Genomic DNA, 18,953 nt, shown 5'->3' with positions numbered 1-18,953 from the left:
GTTAAAACCTCCCTGTCGCTTTCAGACAAGTTTTTGCCTGTCTTTCTCACCTGCTGTCACCATGTGCTCCTCACAGGCTTTTTGTGGGGGCAGATGTGATGTCTGCTCAAGCCTTGCCCTGGCCCTTGTGGGTTTGAGGTCTGCCCCTGCTCCCTCTTTCCCATCTTCCTAAAGGGATCCTTGTAATTGCTTTGTTTGGTTTTCAGGCTCGTGCTTCCTCTTGCACAGAGTTTTGAGCAAACATTGCCCAGCCCATGGAGGGCTGAGCAGCTGGCCTGGCGGGGACACCCCAGCCCCCAAACTGTGCCAGAGCTCCTCAGATTTCATGTTTCACTTGGGAAAAAAAAAATAAATCTGAGTTTTTCCTAACTCCTAATCTAGAGTTTTGTTTTCATGGATAAAAACAACTAATCAAACATAGCGAGCCTTTGTTTTAAGGAAAACCAGGTCAGGGCTCAGTTCTGAGAGTAGGCCTCAGGGTCGCAGCCCCCAAGGACCTGAAGTATCATGGCTGGGGGTCCATGATCCCAAACTGCCCATGGACATGGGCTATGATTCGTCCTGCCTTGAGTTAAACTAAGTGGCCAGGCACCAAACTAAACCCCGAATAGCCCATTCACTCGTTGTAGTGGGCAGGTCCATGGGCGAAATACCCGCCACAGGACCCAGGCTACACGGTTGGGGATCTCAGCCCCTACATCGGGCACACTCAGCACTTTCCACTCTCAGCTTTTCCACTTTGTCCTGTTATCTGAGACAGACAGTAACCCAATACTTCGTGTCTGGACTCCTGCACCCACTGGAATAAACATCTGTTTCTTGTGCTGCGATTCATTTAATATATTGCACAGCTCGGTGTGCCAAATTATTTCCAATGTGCTCAGGCCCCAGGGATTTTTCCACAGGTGAGCAGGTCTCGCTCGCAGAGGTTGTGACTTTGGGTGGGAGCTGAGGCTTGTAAAATGGGGTCCTTATGTATATTTATGAATGAATCTCTGCTGCACGATGAATGCTAATTGCAAACAAAATCCACATCTGGTCCTTCTCTGTCAATGCCAGATGCATCTTGGAGTCCTGACGATGCAGAATTCAATGCGTGCCTAGTGGGTAACCAGTTTCCTAAGGAAATGAGGCTGCACAGGCTGTGCGCTCTGTCCATCCGCCCGTCCATCACCACCGCACAGAGGTTTGGGGCCCCTCACGCAGCTCCCAGAAAGCCTGACGGCAGGACAGGGAGTGCGGAGAGCCCCAGCTCAGTGCTGCCGGAGGAGATGGGTGCTGTCCCCAGCCCTGGCCACTTCGGGGCAGAGCCAGCAGGGCCAGGCCGTGGGTTGCAGGCACACGGCATCGCTGGTATCATTCCCCAGGGAGACACGGGAAGCTTGCGTGATAATGGTGCTCCCAGACGTCAGGCCAAAACACAGGCATGCTGGGCACTGAGCCCCGGTAACGTTTGTGCTGATGAAGACCTTGGGGAAGAGTGGCATCACGTTAGCTGAGGAAAAGTCTCTGTTGCACAATAAGCACCTTTTTTTCTTTTTTTTTTCTTTCTTTTTTTTTTTTATTTAAATAAAGACAATATGTCCAGTCCATCAAGGATGCACCTACTAAGCAGCACTGTTTTATGCAAGCGGAACAAACCATCTCCTAAAGCACTTGACAGGGCAGGAGTGTCCGCCATGCTCTCTTATGCAGGCATTAGGTCTAACTTTTTCCATCTTTTTTTTTTTTTTTTTTTTTTCCCTGCTATAGCAGACAAAGGGAAAAGAAAAGGCCTTGGAAGTCACCACGAGGCTCACACTTCCCTTGCAAGCAGCTGAGTGCAGGCGAGCAGGGATGTGTGCTGCTCAGTGTGGCAACAGATCCGGGGGGAGAGCTCAGCAAACATTTTATTTCCATCCTTGGCATTAAAGGCTTATAAGTAGAGTCCTACCTTCTGGTACTCAACTGAAAAGAGCCCTGGGACATCTACCTGGCCTGCTGCTGCCTCCCTTTCCTTCCCAAATGCACAAAGGCAGCCGCTGGGAACCAGCCAAACTCGATGAACTTCCAGTGCTGGCTGGATGAGTCGTCCTTGTAAGGAAAGCTGAGACAGGATCTCTAGATAGGCTTGTTCCATCCCTCCCTGCTATCTTTTCCCCCAAACACACCATTTGTTGTTGCAGTCTCTAGTTTCACTGTTTCCAAACACACAAAAATTATTTTAAATGTGGTCCAGAAGAGACTCATTACACGTGTTTGGAGTCTCTGTTTAACTCAGAGCTGAGAGCTTAAAATACCATCACTTTTGTGCTGAACCTTTCTCAGGACTCACCGTGCCTCGGCACGCTACATGCTGCTGTTATACACTACCAAAATGCAGGTGTTAATTGCTGGGTAATTTTATAAGGTGGAAATAGGAAGAAAAACATTCTCAAAACATGTGCTCTCTCCTGGGCACGCCTGCAGGCTGTGAGGACGTGCCCTGGCTGAGCCAGGCAGAGGCTGGACCATGAAGCTGCTGCGGCGCTGTGAGCAGGGCAGCATGCACGGCGGGCACAGGGCAGCAGCACGAGTCTGGTGGCTCGGTCATTGCCCGGGACGGGACGCTGCAGCACTGCCAAGAGAAAAGGGGCTGCTGGGCAGTCGTGGCATGAGTGCACCCTCGTGTTTCAGCCTGGGAGATGTCCCAGGCCACCAGTGGGATGCTGCCCTCTGAAAGCCAGCTCGTGGTGTGAACTGAGCTGTTCCCCCAGCGCAGGTGTTCAGCCCCAAGCCACAAATCCCCCTTTCCTATTGCTGCCTCTCCACAGCACCCTGCATGGGACCAGCGGTCTGCAGAGAGTCACCTGGGGCCACCTCCACCTCCCCAGTCCCACCAAGGTGCACCAACAGCCAACAGTGCCGTTAAAAAGCTCTGGGCTCCCTCGGGGCCAAGGGTCATCTCAAAAGATTAGATTGCAAAACAGGAGTCATAATTTCATCTGTGACCAACAGGAGAAAGTGAATAAAATGAAAGCTGCAGCTATAATAAAGGTATCATGTGTATGGGAGGGCTGATAAGATAATGGGAGTTCTTTTATGGCTTATTTCCCAGCCTTGATCTCTTGATATGGATCAAGATTACAACAGAGTTAATGGCTCTGTCATATGGCGAGGTTGGTCTCAGGCAATTTTGGTTGCTACTTGCTAGGCCGTCCTCCCTCTCCCCTCTCTTTTGTAATCTGATGGAATATAGCATTGTAAGAACATAAAAGATAGCCTATTTAGGACAATTTAATAAAAAGCAAGGTATTTTGAACCACTTTCGTAAAACACCTTTGCAACAGAACTTGCACCATTTTAGCTGAGATCAAACAGCTGCTTAGAAAGGACAGTTTCATCTCTTTAGTCATTTCAGATTACATATCATACACAGCACTGCCTGATAAATGAATTATTGAAGTAGTTTACATTATCTACATTGGTACGTTCATTAGAAGCTTCCCAGAGACCCCAAATGCCCAGGAAATAAGCATCAAACATTTGGGCTTAACTGGAAAGCTCATTCCACTTTCTCTTGTTTAACTGACAGGACATGTATTATTCAAATGAAATAAATAGTGCTGCCTCCTGTGCACATCTGGGCAAAGCCTTTAGCAGCAGTCCTCTGCTGGCTCCTTCAGCCTGGGGATCCACCCACCGTCGCTGGGGCTGTGTCTCAGCACCAGTCCCCAGCGCACCCTGGAGGCCCCCAGTGCTCATCCACAGGCCGGACACTGGTCCTGCAGGGTCAGGCCACTGGTGGCACTGGGATGCTGAATGTCCACAGGTTATCCCTACTTGCACAGGCAAAGAGATCTCTGGACCTCTTCTCCTCCAGGATGGGGAAAGCAGGGGCACGAACCGTGGAGCCTGGAGGCCCTTCAGGTCTGCTGGGAGAAATAAAGGAACTGGGAACTCAAGGGTTTAGGTCTCATTTCTGCCTTGCTTTTTTTTTTTTTTTGGCAGAAAAAAAAAAGAAGTAATTTTTTTGAGTCCTCCACCTATCGAACAGCCTTGGTGCTGCCTGCTGCAGTGTAACGAGATGTCTGTGAAATGCTTCCTGGCCCCTGTACATCTGTTCTTACAAGATGGTCATCTTCTGGAATGAGGTTCCTACGAGAATACCCATCACAGAATCATAGAATCACAGAATATCTGAGTTGGGAGGGACCCACAAGGATCACCAAGTCCAACCCCTGGCTTCACACAGAACCACCCCAAAATCAGACCCTGTGTCTGAGAGCGTTGTCCAAACACTGCTTGAACTCTGACGAGCTCAGGGCCATGACCACTGCCCTGGGGAGCCTGTCCCAGTGCCCAACCACCTCTGGGTGCAGAACCTTTCCCTAACACCCAGCCTGACCCTCCCCTGTCCCAGCTTCATGCCGTTCCCTCGGGTCCTGTCGCTGTCCCCAGAGAGCAGAGCTCAGCGCCTGCCCCTCCGCTCCCCTCGTGAGGGAGCTGCAGGCCGCCATGAGGCCTCCCCTCGGCCTGCTCTGCTCTGGGCTGAACAAACCAAGGGACCTCGGCTGCTCCTCACACACCTTGCCCTCATCATCTCTGTAGCCCTCCCTTGGACACTCGCTGATAGTTTTATGCCCTCATGTTGTGGTGCCCAGGACTGCACACGGCAGCGCTGGTGGCGAGGCCGCCCCAGCGCAGAGCAGAGCAGGACAGTCCCTTCCCTCAGCCAGCTGGCAGTGCTGGGCCTGATCAGCTTGAAATTATTCATGGTGCCAGGAAGGGAAGGAAATTGTCTGAATTTTAACATTCAGCCAGTCAAGTACTATTAGAAGCCACGGTTGGGTAGAGAAGCTGTCACAACACGGCCCCGTGACACCAAGGGCTTAATAACTGCAGCTCTCGGAGCCGTATTTGGCTCCCAGTGCTCTGGGCAGCGTGCGCGCAGCCTCCTCGTGCGCCTCATCAAGCCGAGCCCTTAACTGGGAAGAGAAAGAAGAGAGGAGAGGAAGGCGGGTGGCGTTTTGGTCACCACACCAAGCACAGAGGCACTGGGGCAATGACTTCATTTATTTTAACATTTCCGTTTGAATTTCCTCATTTCTTTTATTTTAACCTCCAGAGGGCCGCCGGTAGCGCCTCAGCGCCCCGGCCCCGCGCTGGGACCGTGCTGAGGAGACCGAGGGAGGGACACCGAACGCAGCGAGCGCAGCGGCCCGCTGACGTCACGCGCCGTGACGTCACGCGCCGTGACGCGAACACTCCGCCCCGTGCCCCCGTGACGTCGCCCGCGACGTCATCAGCGGCGGGCCTGGGCGGCAGGTGAGGGCGGGCGGGGGCTGCGCGGCCGGGGCCGGGTCACAGGGGCCGGGGGAGGCGGCGGCGGCAGTGGCGGCTCCCGGCGCCCCGGCCCCGGCCCCGGCCCCGGCCCCGGCCCCGGCCCGGCCCCGTCCGTCCCCCCGCCGGCCGCCGCAGCGCCGCGGCCCTGCCTGTAGGGCCCCGCGGGGCCGTGCCGGGCGGTGTGGGCAGAGGTCGCCGTGCCTTGCGGGCTCGCCCTTTGGCTCCTCGGGCGCGGGTCGCCGAGGCCCGGCGGCTCGCGGGATGGAGCTCGGTGAGCGGCGGCACGGGGAGCCGGGGGGCGGCGGCGGGGCAGGTAACCGGGGCCTGGTGCCTCGGGAAGCGCTGGGGCAGGGACGGGGCCGTGCTGCCGGTCGGTGTCGTGCTGCGCCCGCTGCCTGAGCCGCGGCTCTGCGGGGCTGCGAGCCCTGGAGTCAGTAACGGCTGCAGGGAGGCTGCGTTAGCTTCACGCGGGCCCGTAATTACAGAGGGCCCCCAGCAAAGGGCTAGCGAAGGTCTGACAGAAAATAGCTCGTCTTCCTCTGCGAGGTAAAGACAACGTTACTGGAAAGTTTGCGGAGGTTTTTTTTTTTTTTTTAATGCTGACTTTTTAATATTTTTTTCTTACGCTCTATGGGGTATCTAAAATCAAAGTCCTACCTGATATGCTTTTCATTGCTAATCAAGCTGCGTTCTGTTTTTAACGGCAAATCTTTCAACAGCGAGAGTGCTTTTTTAATCTATTTTTTTCTCTCCTCAAGAGAACCTCTTGCTTGCTAAGAAAACCGGGCCTCGTCAGCAAGGGGCTTAATTAAAAGGCAAAGCCTTGTCGTTCTTGCCCGTTCAAATGAGACCTTCCGGCTCCTGGAGACAAAGCACAGGTTGAGAAAGGAAGCTGTGTCCTCCTGAGTTTATATAAAATACATAAGTAAATCTCTTGGCTGGTCATAATGTTGTTGCTCTCACTCTTCTAGGTTTTTTCTCTCTCTGTAAATAAATCAGCAGCAGTGTTATAAAATTTTACAGCAGCTTGTTATAAAGGATGGACAGAAACAATCACAGTATAATAAAGTACAGCGTAGTTTGCACACACTGTGGAAAAAATATGAAATTTGTCCTGAGAATAAATCTGAAATGTAATCTAATCCCAGCGAAGGCACTGGGGTCAGATTATCAATTTGATGGTGTAGTGTATGATGCTTTTGAGCCTCCTTTGCTCCTTGTGAGCTGGGTTTTAAAGCACAGTGTGCCAGCAGGCAGTCAGCTTGTCACACGTGAGTCTGTGTGCTCTGAGCTTCTTGTGATGAGGAGTATGAGCGATGGTTTTGGGTAGAGACTCCCACACCTGAAAGCAGCAGGTTTTAGTGCGGTTCTTGGCTCAGTCACAGTGTTGCTGCGTCGCCTTTGTCAGATCACGCTGCGTTCCTATGGCTCTGTGAAACGGTGGCATGTTTTCTGCCTCCCTGTTTAGATGACAAGCATCACAGGACTGTGCTTTACTGTCTTCTGGCCCAAGACCGTAACGTTTCTGGGGGTTTCTGGTAGTTACTGAGGTGTAAGTAGAATAAGAGTGTGTATAAGTAAAAAATGTTTGAGACTTGCCTGCTGTTTGCTTCTGCCATCTGTTCTGTGTTTGTGGACATAGCTGCGGAACGAGCTGTGAAACGAACTGGTCAGAACAAAATGCTGTGCGGTGTGGCGTTCAGGCAGCACAGAGCCTACCCGCCCTGCGCTGGGAGTGAGGGCATTGAGGTTACAGCATCCCAGTCTGTACCTGTATGTGTGAAAGGAGTGGGCAGAGGACTGGGAAGGGGATTTTTTTGGGCACAGTATGGAGAGGTAAGTGAGGAAAAGGCAGAGAGATTCTCTGAAGGCATCGCTTGATTTTCATAGGCTTTCAGGCCAGGCCTCCCCCACAGCTTACACAACCTCTGCAGCGAGCTGCGGAGCGAGGCACCTCAGCCTTCGCTCTGGCTTCCCGGCAGCGTGGCCTTCCGTGTCCCTGCACGGGGCGCCAGCTGCTGATGTTTTTTGGGAAGCAGATTGAGAGGCTGCCGTGCATTGCAATGCTAAAGGTGCACCCATTGCAGAACCAGGGCGAGGGAGTGTGCTTGGTCTGTGCCCTTGTTTTCCTTTCCATCCACGCTGAGCCCCACTCCTGCCTCCTTTATCCCAGCTGAGATCAGCAGAGCGTTTGCCAAAGGTCTTTAGGGAAGGTTCCTTTAAGCCACCCTTGTCCCCTGGCAGTCACCTGTGAGAGCTCAATGGGCTGTTCCTCCTGTTACGGTTGGGCTCTCGCTGCGTGAGCTGACATGTACCCAATATGAATACACCCAATAAAATCCTTGTGTATGTCCGCGGGAACAGATTTCTTTTGTCTGGGTTAATCCGGTCCCCAGTTCAGTACAAAATCCTGTGCTATAGTGAAACTTCTAAAAATTGCTTTGCCTGGTCTGTTTCCGAGTCCCCAAAACGCACGGCTCATTCTCTGCAGGAGCACGCAGTGCAGGGAGAGTGAGCCACAACGTTTCTGCCCCCAAAGTGAAAAGACAGAGTTTCTTCCTGTGTGCGTGACTGATCTGTGGGGACTTGGAACCTTCAACGCGACGTGCCAAGACCTTTGTTGGCTGTCGTGGGGTTCCTCAAGCTGTTGGGCATGTCTGAGCTGCTCTGCTTCCAGGTGCCAAGAAGGGATGGCGTGTGTGTTCACCTTGTGTGTGTCCCCGCTTGGCGTGCCAGTCCTTCACCGGGTAGTAAAGGGCCTGAACAGCACAGACCAGGTTTGGTTCTGTGGCCCTTTTTCGTGTTCTCGAGTGAAATGACAACACAGCAGAAGGTGACACTGGTACAATTGTCCTCAAAGGGAGTTTCCTGTGGTGGCAGCCTCCAGCTGTGTGTGAGGGGCCAGGGATGGCTGGAGAACCTCTGAAGTTTTTGTGCTTTGTTCTAGTTGCAGGTGGGAAGATGAGTCCAAAAATTACAACAGAGCTGCTGAAACAACTGCGGCAGGTGATGAAGAGTCCCAAGTATGCCCAGGAGCCTGTCCAAGCCTACATAGTGCCCTCTGGAGATGCCCACCAGGTATGGATAGATGGATTGTGGGAACGATTATACTTTCCTTCCCAATAAAAACTACAAGCCAGGGATAACTAAAGTCATCCTTCATTCACTCACTTTAATGATTCTAGCATAAAAGCCTGAGTAACCTGAGAAACATCATGCTGGAAAAAGCTTCTGGAGCCTGTTCAGGAGACTAAGGTTTTATGTTCTTGCAACAAATCAGCGTGGATGTTCCACCAGCAACTTCTCATCAGACTGTTTCCAGGGAGAAAAGGGAGCTTGCCAGAGCACTTGCTGTCCCCATCCTGGCTGTTGGAAAGGATGGATTTACGGCGGGAGGAAAAGGCATTATATGGGCTTTAGTTTCTCCATTAGCACCTCCCAACCGAAATGTGCTCTTAAGCCTGGTTGCTGCAGAGCTTTCCCTTTGCTAGATCCAGTTCTTGCTGGAATTTGCTGCCTTGTGCTAAAGCTCTTAGATCCCATGCAGAGGGGGCTTTGGAGAGGCAGGGAAGGAGGATGCCGCAGTGACCCTTCCCTTCGGAGGCTGCTCTGCACCAGCCAGTCCGGGGCACTAAAGACAGGAACGGCTGGGCTGAGGGGGGTAACTCGTGGCGGCAGCTCTGTTGTGTGCTGCTTCTGTGGCTAAGATTTTTGTAGTCCGTGACGTTAATTCTAAATGTCTGAACTGCCTTCTGCCTCCCCAGTCTGTTCGTTTGCTAGTTTCGCTCTTCTGCCTGCTCTGTTGGGAGACCTAAGAACTGCTAAGGCTTTTTCCCTCCTCAGCCATTTTCAGGAAACAAAAGACCTGAAGCTTTCCTGGCTCGCGCCCAAAGCTCTCTTTTACCCCAGGGTGCAAGAGAGCAAAATGCAACTGAATCGGAACCTTTGCCCTCGACTTGGCACTGGGGCGCGTTGGGTCCAGGCTTGTCTGTGCCCTGGGAGCGATGTGCAGCATCGTGTTTCCTCTTTAGGAGATCCAAACTTGGGCAGGTAGGGGGAAGGCGTTTTCTGCAGCTGCCATTGTCTGCTGCATTCCTGCCTCGAGCTGCCTCTGTCCATATATAACTCCGGTTTCATTTCACTAGATGTTAAATGCTGTCATGTGAGTTGAAGAATGTGACCCTCAGGACTTCTGGGTTTTTCTGTTGCTCTCTTTTCCTTGACAGGGTGCAGTTAAGCAGAGAACCCCATGTTGCTATTTCCTGCCGGGCGAGTTGGTCAGGTTTCTTTGCGGAGAGAATCTATCTAAATGGAAACGATTACCAAAAGCTGCTGATTTTGGCGCTTCCTGACTAGCTAGCGCAGGGTTTTGTCTGTGAGGTTTGGGAATTGCTGCGATTTCAGGCATAGGCGGAAACCTGTTGATCCCAGAACAGCCTCGCTGATCCAGGTGACTTGTGATGAGCTGAGATTTGCAGCTTCCCTTCATTCCAAGCGAGGCTTTGTTTCCTGTATGCACACGGGAACTTTACAGGCCTGCAGTCAGTTTGCTCTTAGGCAGCTCCCTCTGTGACTCAGAAGACCGTGGTCAGTGATGCCCAAGATTTTAGTGGCTGGAGCCGTTTCCTCTCTGTAGCCCAAGCTACTTATTCCTGTCCTCGCTTCTCTCAGCAGTTGCTGAGGCTGTCCAGGGATCCGCGCCAGAGAACCGATCAACAAGGAGGATTTTCCCTCCTGTAGTGTTGACCCCGGTGTTAGACTGGGGGAAACATGGCCTTTTTGGTTGCAAAGAAACCCCTGAGTCAGACTGGTGCTCTCAGGCCCTGATTCCGCAACTGCTGCCTAACCTTTCTTGGTAACATCACTGGGAAGATTTGAGCTCTGGGCTTTGTGGTGCTTTTAAAATTGGTTTCCCTGCCAAGGCCAAAAGGTTTCGGTTATAAGCCTACCAGTTCTGTCCTCTGTTTTCCATGCTTAGTTGTGTAAGGATGTGAAGGACTTGAAGAGCTGCTCTCACGCAGCTGGCTCTGACTCTGGCTTATCAAGGCTTTTAATACTTTGCATCTGTGGTGTTTGTAGCCAGCCCTGAATGTCAGCTGCTTTGATTTTTGAATGTTTTGATGCTGGCGATTAGAAGTCAGAAGAAACTAACTCTTCCCCTGGGGACCTGGGTGGTCCAAAGGGCAGTGAGAAAGGAGAGCAGTCCCAGCCAGAAGTGGGCCGAAGTCCATACAAGGAGCCCCGCTGCCTTTTGTGAGTACTGGGCATGTCTCGTGGCTTGAGTTATCAAAGGAACGTGAAAGGATGAAATGCCATGCTTTTGGGACTGAGGCACCCAATCCCTTTGTCTCCATGACAAACGCTTGTCTAAGCTTTTGGGGGTGTTGCAGTGGTGAACGCAGGATCCACTTTTATGTTGTCATCCAGTTCACGCTGAATGTGGAGTCTGCCCACGTGGGGTTATCCAGAGAGTGGAGGCGCCTTCCCCTTAGTGGGAGGGAATGATATTTGTATTGGAGCTCGGGTTTGAGTCACAGAATCACTGGGGCTGGCTTCCACCTCAGGTCTTGGCTCAGTGCAAACAAACTTGGTCAGATCTGGCCGATCTTCCACACGACGGCAGGACCTGCCCAGCTCAGGGCCCCATGTTTGGGTTGGCAGAGATGCCATCTTCTGCTTGGGGCTGCCTCCTCTGACACACACATTGTGAGCCGAGGAATCAGCAGAGCTATAAAGCAAGAGAGGAGATGGCTTGTGCACAGGTTGCACCGACCTGTTCCGGATCTTACTCTGTGGTTAGGTTTTTGGCAGCGAGTGCTGACCTCCCTCCAAGCACACAGCAGCGTTTGTTCTTCGGCGGCATCAGCGTGGTAGCTCAGCGGGCAGCGAGCTGCGCTTCTCCTTGCTGCTCTCGGTTGATGTTCGAATGCCCTGGGTAAAATAAGTTTTAAGATGTTAGTGATTCAGCCATGCAACTACTGATAAGCACCACTGATTTCTTTGGGTTCTTCCTGGCTCAGCTGAGGGTTTCTGTGATGCAGCTCCCAATTTTACCTGCACACCCAGGACTGACAGGTGTGGAGAGCAGCCACGAAGAGCCTGAGAAAGGGGTAGGTTGAAGGGCATCAGAGCTGCAAGACAGGCCCCAGGGGAATACCTTGCTCCGACTGTGCTGTGGCCTGTGCTTTGTGTGGCGTACGCAGGTGTTCCCCTTGTAATTTTAGCCTGTGCAAAGTATGGGCTCGTCTTTGCACAGTGGGGGTTGCTGCGTGGAACGGAACAGGTGGGAGTGCAGGAATTCAGGCTGACAGATGAATGAACCCTCTTCCCCTCCAGGTCCCTCACAGGCCCTATTAAAGCCCATCTGCCTCATTGTGAGCACTTAAAGCATTCTTTGGATTTGTCTGTGAATGGGACAGCATGAGGTATTTCCCATTCAGTCAAGGTCTTTGTTAGCTTAGGTCAGCTTTTACCAGATCTAAAATGGATGAACTTTTTTTTACCTTGTAGATTAATCTTTTTTTTTTTTAATTACACCGATCCATTTCACTCACCTGGGCTGTTAATGCAGCTAGCCCAGCCTTGACTCGTTCCCATGAATGTGAAATTGCCTGCACAAGCCAACCAGCCTATAATGTTTCTCTGCTGCGTTATCACAGTCAGTGATGTGATCCACAGTGGGAAATTTCCAGCACCTCCTTCAGGCGTTGGACCCTTGGATGCGGTGCCCCAGCTGTGAGTTGGGAAGCGTAGGGGAGGGGGAGCTGCAGTGGTCATCGTGGTGGATAGTTGTTGGGAAATCTTGAAGTGAAGGATCCTCCTCCAGCCCAGCGCCGCTCTGCCTTTGAGCTCCATCCTGCTGCTGTGAGGTAGGCGCCCGTGGGAAATGGATGCTCGATTCCCTTCCCAGAAGGGCTTTGTCCTCTCTGCCTGCTGGTGCCTCTGTTGTTCTTTTGCAGGGGGCTAGTGGCACTGTTTCTGCCGATTAGTGGTTAGATAATGTAGAGGAGTTCTTGGGAACAATCCCAGGGATCTTCCCTGGCAATAGACATCAAAAACCTATTCAGCCAGATTCTCTTTTGGACCATGGGTTTTGCTGTTCCAAGGCTCGGTTTCATCAGGTCAGTGGGAAATGGTCGGTAGCTGCTGCCCAGGACCTCTCCGGGGAGGAGAGACGTGGCTGCCCTGGAGGGTTTTTGACCGTGGAGTGGTTGGAAGCAGAAATAAACTGTGTTGGTCCTGGGTAACTGGGAGCTGCCGCAGTTTGTGCTTCTTGCTCGTTTCTGTGCTTTCGAACCCTGTCCATTCTTTAGGAGAACAGTGAAGAAGAGCAGATTTGAAGGGAGGATTTTCTGATGAGCAGGTGGTTTGAAAATAGACATGACCAGAGAGAGGGAAATGCAGTACCTATCACAGCAGGAACCGAAGCCACCTGAGAGTCAGGCTGTGGTTTCTCAGCTCATTTCCCAAAGTATTTCTCTTGCCACAGCACAGCTGGGGGGAGAGAAGCTTTATGGGCACAGGAACCCTCTTTGGTTTCAGGCCATTGCTAAGGTACGGATTTTGGGGGGTTGCCATTCGAACGTCACTGCTGTCAGCCTGGATTGTGCTGTTCTGCTGAGTTGTGCTAGTTAATGAACAGACCTGCTCAGCAGTTCCAAGCTTCAAACTTGCCAGAATGGGATCCCATAAAAAATGATGTGTGGGCCATTTCAAGGTATGGCTATTCTTTTAATTTTGGCAGCTCCCACAGCTGTCAGGTATCCGTGCCTTCGCAGGCTCTTCTGTAATGTTGCTGACAGAAGTGCCCACTAACAGGTCGTGATGGGTTTGGGACGAGGACGGACGAGTAGTTTTTGATTCTCTCTCACTCACTGGCAAAACCATAGTTTCTGCTGAAGTTGGGGTTTGAGTAGGCAAGGAAGAAGTGAGAGGATCAGCACCTCGTGAAAGTTTGTAAAGGCTTAAAGACTTTACAGTTTTACCATCTCAATACTTTCCTTCAATGTCGTTGTGGAAGACAGAGTCTTAAAGGAATCCTCATAAATCCCAGTGAGGGGACTTCATTGGAGACAGTGACATTTGCAGGTTTTATGCACTGATTACTCTGGTCTCCAAGATCACGGGGCACTTCTGATTTCTCTTCCTTTCACATCGAAGCTTCAAAGACAGCATTTGTTTGTTGCCTAAAGGGGAGGCTGAGTGTGAAATAAACATCTGCAAACTCTGAAGCACTTCAGTGTTTACAGACAGTTGTGGGAGAAAAGTGCTGCAGCTTGGGAAAAAAAAAATACAAAAACCCCCAAACCAGTTGGACGTAAATACAGTATAATCACAGATGATTAAGTGTTCCGGGGAAGGAGAGCCGAGGCTTTTTTATCTCATTTCTCTCTCTCCGTGGCATCCTTTAGGAGAAGAAGCTTATCAAAGTATTTGTCATCAGCTGACTTTTTTCGCCTGCTGCTATAAATAATTGCTGCCTCTTTTGTTTTCCAGAGCGAGTACATTGCACCCTGTGACTGCAGACGGGCATTCATCTCTGGATTTGATGGCTCTGCAGGTACTTTTCCAGAACTTGGGTTCTTGCTAATGTCCAGAATTCCCCCATAAAGAAATAGTCTTATTCATGGCATAGAGGCAGGATGGAAAACTATCCAGCTTGTTTGGACTGTTCTCTTCCCATCTCAGCCTCTGCAGAATTATGTCTTGGCTGCCCACTGGAATTATGTAATATCAGCGCAATAACAAGTTTTCAGAACGTGTTTGACCCGTGAATGAACCGTCCATAAAGTAAAATCCTGTTAACTCTTTAATGCGGTTCTTGTAACCTACGTTCGTTTCTTTTGATGTGGAGCCAGCGTGAATAGAATTTTACAATGCCTGTTTGGGTTGGGTAAATAGTAGAGATGGACTTCAGCTAGCCCTTCTGTTTAGAGAGAGCCAGGGCCAGAATCACTGCATTTGGAAACTGAACTCTGTGGAAAAGTTTGCTTATCTTGCTGAGACAGGATGTTTTCTTGGCTGTAGGATAGGTCTGTGTCAAGAGACCTATTTTTTATGCTAGCTGTACCCTAAGCAATGTATCTCTGCTGTGTGATTGTTGGAAAGTCACTTTAGTCTACTTAGACTAAAGTTAGGTCTTTTTTTTTTCCCCCCAGTTGTAAATTGGTTTAATAAATACTGCTACCTATGTGTTTGGAGGGTCCATTCGTCAGTTCCTATGAACTGCTCTGGGACCCCCATGTGGAAGGTGATAAACTCAGGGCTGTGGGCTGATGCTAATAGATGATTTGAATCCTGTATTAATGTCATGCCTTCCATGTTGCTGCCTTTTAATCTTCCTGTCTATTTTGGACCATCATTATACGTCTGGAAGATCTGTGTTCCCAGCCTAGCATTTGGTTAATCCCTGAAGTTTCACTCAGGGTTTACTCACCTTATGTTTCCTGATGGAAGGCAGTTTTGCTTTACATCTTTTCAGGTTGAAGCAGCTTAAAATGGGGTGTGTGGGAGTTTAGTAGAAAACAATTCACTTTTGGAAACTCTGCTCTGCTAATCTGGGCTTCAGTTCCTGAATGTAGGTGAAGGGAGAGTATAGTCAAGATGTAGAGACTCAAAAGACTTGTTTTGTTTCTGGTTTTTTGTTATTGTTTTTTTTTGTACGGGCAAGGCAGTGAGGGTACACTGCTGAGATGTCACTGCCTCAACTGTCAGTTTACATCCCTCTGTCTGGGTCAGTGGAATAGGACAGGTCCTGCAATCAGCAGAGGTTTTTCATAGATCCTGTTCAGCCATCTCTGCTGCAGCTGTAACATTTGGGAAAGGGGGCACAGCTGGGGGTGATCCCCACTTAGGCCAGCCTAGTAACACCTGCTTCTTGTGGGTGGCCTGAGCTCCGGCTTCCTCCCGGTAAGAAGATGGGATGGAGTCTGGGGATGCACAGTATGTGTTAGTGTGACAACAATCAGGTAGAGACCGACTCTAACCTCTAAATAACCACATCTTTCTGCCTTCCTGCCTAGGTACTGCCATTGTGACGGAGCAGCACGCAGCCATGTGGACAGATGGGCGCTACTTCCTGCAAGCAGCAAATCAAATGGATAACAACTGGACTCTCATGAAAATGGGTATGCAGGAGGCTGGGATACTGCTCCGCTGAAAAACAAACAACAAGCACAAGCTGCTTCGCCCACGGTACAGCTTGGGCAGTAGGGATACCCCATCATGCAGGAGTTTAGGGACATATTGGATACGCTGCTTCTCCTGCTTTAGGGCCCAGGGGTCCTGTGGTTCTTCTTGCCCATGGGTCTAGACATGCATTAGTAGATGATGTCTGATGCATCAGCTTGGACTTGGCATTTTGGGTAGCGTAGTAATGTTTTGGGATGACTGCTTCTACGAACCTTTTCTTACTATATTTTATTTACTCTTTAATCTGTGGAGGTCTGAAAGATACACCGACTCAGGAGGATTGGCTGGTGAGTGTCCTCCCAGAAGGCTCGAAGGTGGGAGTGGACCCTTTCATCATTCCAGCTGGTTGGTTTTACTTTATTTTATAACTCTGGGTTGGGCAGCTAGTTTTCGCTTCTCTGCTTCCCTGGCTAAGCTGTTGTGTGATGATGTGCAGCTAAATGTTGCTGAATTTTGGTCCAGATGGAGTGGTGGGGAGTTAAACCATTATACAAAACAGGTCGGGTTTTGATTTCAGGCGTGTGTCATGAGAGCTTCTCAGCAGCTCATTAACTCCGAAATGCAAGAGGTGGCAACTACTTGCTGGACTTGCAGTGACCTTATGTGAAAAACAGAGCCATCATTATGGCAGTCTCTGGGGTGGCTTCTTCCAGTGACTCCTCTCTCCCAGCTGGAGCAGTTTTTCAGTAGAAGCATGAGGCTCCTGGGCCGCAAGGTTCTGGATCTGCTGCTGCCCTGCTGTGGCTGTGGAACTCAAGCTGCAATAGCTTTTGCTTTTTTTTTTTTTATGGGAAGGAGAGGCTGTAAAGAAAGGAGGAGGCTCAGATTGCCGTTTTCCCCCCAGTGAACGGGGCTGTTGTTCAATCAGTATGTGTTCTTTGAAACTGTCACTCTTGACTCTTCCCTGTGTCAGACCAATGGAAGAGGATGTCCAAAGTCTTGAGAAGTGCTGGCCACGATCTTGTACCTATCAAAGAAAACCTGATCGATGCAATCTGGACAGACTGTCCTCAGCGCCCCTGCAAGCCTCTCATCACACTGGACCTGAGTTACACAGGTGAGAAGTTTTACTCCCAGAATACAGGGACTGTTTATACTGCCTTACCTCCCTTTACTTTTGTCTTATAAGATAGTGAGAAAAACACTACTGGAGCCCAATACGGTGTGCTGTGATTAGGTTGAAGTTGGTCAGACCTCAGCTAATGACCTCTTTGTTCTTGAAACTCGACGTAACTTTGCTAGAGGCTGGATAATTTAGAAACAAATTCATGGATGTCTGGAGAGGGCAGCTTGTTTGAGATGGTTTGTGTCAGTTACTAGGCAAGACTGAGGAGCACAAACAGTGTGCTTTGAGTACCTCCAAAATCCAGTTCGTGTTTCCACCATCATCCCCAGTAAAGTTGGTGACTGTAGCCTTTGTATTGTGTTTTGCAGGGGTTAGCTGGAGAGACAAAATTGTAGCCCTCCGTTCAAAAATGGCTGAGAGGAAAGTCCTGTGGTTTGTGGTAACGGCCTTGGATGAAGTAGCATGTAAGTCTTTGCATTGCCCTTCTCAGTTCTTCCTACAAAATAAGCGTCCTCCCTGCTTTTGAAAGGAGAAACCCTGCCAGGGTGAGAGAGACTCATGACAGCCAACATGTTTGTTAGATGTCGATTAACTTGTATCAGCTGCAGTTGAGGAACCAGGTCAGAAACAGCGAGCCTGCATTTCTGCACATTGTCTTTTTGCACCAGCACAGCTCCTGGATACACTTCTGGCCTAGGAAAGGCAACAAATAACCATCTTTTTAAAACAGCACAGGCAAAGGTAAAGGAAAGTTATACATAAAGCTTGAGGCAGTTTCCAGAGGGGTAAAAATGACCGTGAGATCTTCTGGTTCTAAAGTACCCTGAAGCTGCTTCACCCCATGGGAAGATGGAGGCTGTTATCTGCTGTGGAGGATGGGCTACAAACAAAGCAGTGCAACATGTGGCTTTGTGTACATAAGGCAAGGGTGGGGTACGCGGCGTTCAGTCATCCTCCGAATTGTCACACGGTTTTATGTCAGTCTTTACCTCTCTGCTGTTTGGCAAATGCTTTGATTAAAACAAATACGTCAGGGCTCAGCTGTTGTTTCCATATCTTTTCAACCCAGGGTCCAAGGGTCCTGTTCGAGGGTCTCCCCTGTGTTTGGGGCCCCGGGGTAACTAGGTCTGCACACCCTGGCTACCAGCCCAGTGTGTAAAAAGGGAGCACGGCCAGAAACAGCAGTGGTTCCTCTGGGACTCCTGCTAGTTTTGTGTATCCTTTGTGCATCCCAGCGCACAGACCGGTGCAGTGGGAACGTAGCACTGGCAGGGTGTATGCTGCTTAATGCATGTACCTCACGTCTGATCTGACAAAGCAGAAATGAAAATGGTGTTCTCCTAGCTCCAGCACTGCAAGCACAGAGTCTCTGGCACTGGGAGAAGCCAGCTTGTAGAGGCCTGTGGGCTCTCCTGGATCTGGGGCACTGAGCACAGAGTTTGTTTCATGAAAGCAATACTTCAGGGAGTGGTGAATATGACTCCTCCCTGGGGAGGCCTGTGTGGGCAGAGATTGTCTCACCTTTTCAGGCGCATCTCCAATTAAATTAATGATAAATTGGTGCCCTGAGGTGGTTTCAAATTAAATGTCTTTAACAAAGCCAAGCTAGGTTATGAATCAAGGGTTTTAAGACAGACCAGAGGAGGTCATGAGAGAAGCTTATTGCCAGGTACCTGGCTGATTTCCTATCCTAAACTGGGGGAGGAATGGGAAGGTCTCTTTAATTCTATTTAATTCCATGTCCTGTATTAAACTTCAGACAAGTTTCTGGGGACAGAAGGAGAGGGCCACAAAGGAGACCGCCTTACTGCATTGGGAGTAGTCTGAGCGAGGAAATTCGTATCCATGCAGTAAAGAGTTCTTTGTGGCTCTTTCCTGCTTTCAAGTGACCTACTCCTCCCCTGGGGAGAATCAAACTCTAGTTTGACTTTCATGGCAGAATTTGCACAGTTCGATGAATACAGTCTTGGTTGTGATTTAGGACATGCTGGTTCTTTTTCCAGCTGTCCTGCTGGCTGGCGTTATTGCCTTGAGTAACTCATTTCAGCTAATTGGATGCCCTGGGGTTTTTATTTGACCCTAAAATCATGAGTTTGGAGATGCTGAACATCTACTTCCCCTCTTGACTTTGCCTGCAGTTGTGAGGAATTAAATCTTTGTGGAGGGGGGGGAATTAAGACTGTGCAGCCTGAATCTGAGTTGTTGGAGGCACCCAAATGAGAGGCCAAAAAAGGAGCATTTTGGTCTTGCTTATTGTTTCCCTTCTCCCTCAAGTATCAAAAAAAAAGTTTGGAATTAAATGATATATCCTCTTGTAACTTTGAACTCTTCTGGTTGTTGAGAAGTGAGCTTTCATCGTACTGCACAGACTAGAAAGAGCAAATAATACATT

General features: G+C 50.0%; 1 protein-coding gene across 2 annotated transcripts in view; it reads left to right on the top strand.

Moving 5' to 3' along the window:
• The first annotated feature begins 5,135 nt into the window (after positions 1-5,135).
• Positions 5,136-18,953, top strand: part of XPNPEP1 (X-prolyl aminopeptidase 1) — a 30,151-nt gene continuing 16,333 nt past the window's right edge. Inside the window, exons 1-7 of one of the 2 annotated variants that reach the window (XM_040563878.1) lie at positions 5,136-5,286; positions 8,252-8,382; positions 13,801-13,864; positions 15,327-15,431; positions 15,748-15,840; positions 16,409-16,552; positions 16,930-17,025. In XM_040563878.1, the coding sequence (XP_040419812.1) occupies positions 8,266-8,382; positions 13,801-13,864; positions 15,327-15,431; positions 15,748-15,840; positions 16,409-16,552; positions 16,930-17,025 (619 nt within the window). In that variant the 5' untranslated portion in view covers positions 5,136-5,286; positions 8,252-8,265. Of the gene's footprint in view, positions 5,287-5,409; positions 5,576-8,251; positions 8,383-13,800; positions 13,865-15,326; positions 15,432-15,747; positions 15,841-16,408; positions 16,553-16,929; positions 17,026-18,953 lie in introns of those variants that run through there. The other variant, XM_040563877.1, reaches the window with a different exon arrangement.

The sequence above is a fragment of the Cygnus olor genome, chromosome 7 (genome assembly GCF_009769625.2).
Source record: "Cygnus olor isolate bCygOlo1 chromosome 7, bCygOlo1.pri.v2, whole genome shotgun sequence".
NCBI lineage: Eukaryota > Metazoa > Chordata > Aves > Anseriformes > Anatidae > Cygnus > Cygnus olor.
This window is presented reverse-complemented; position numbering and strand designations above follow the sequence as displayed.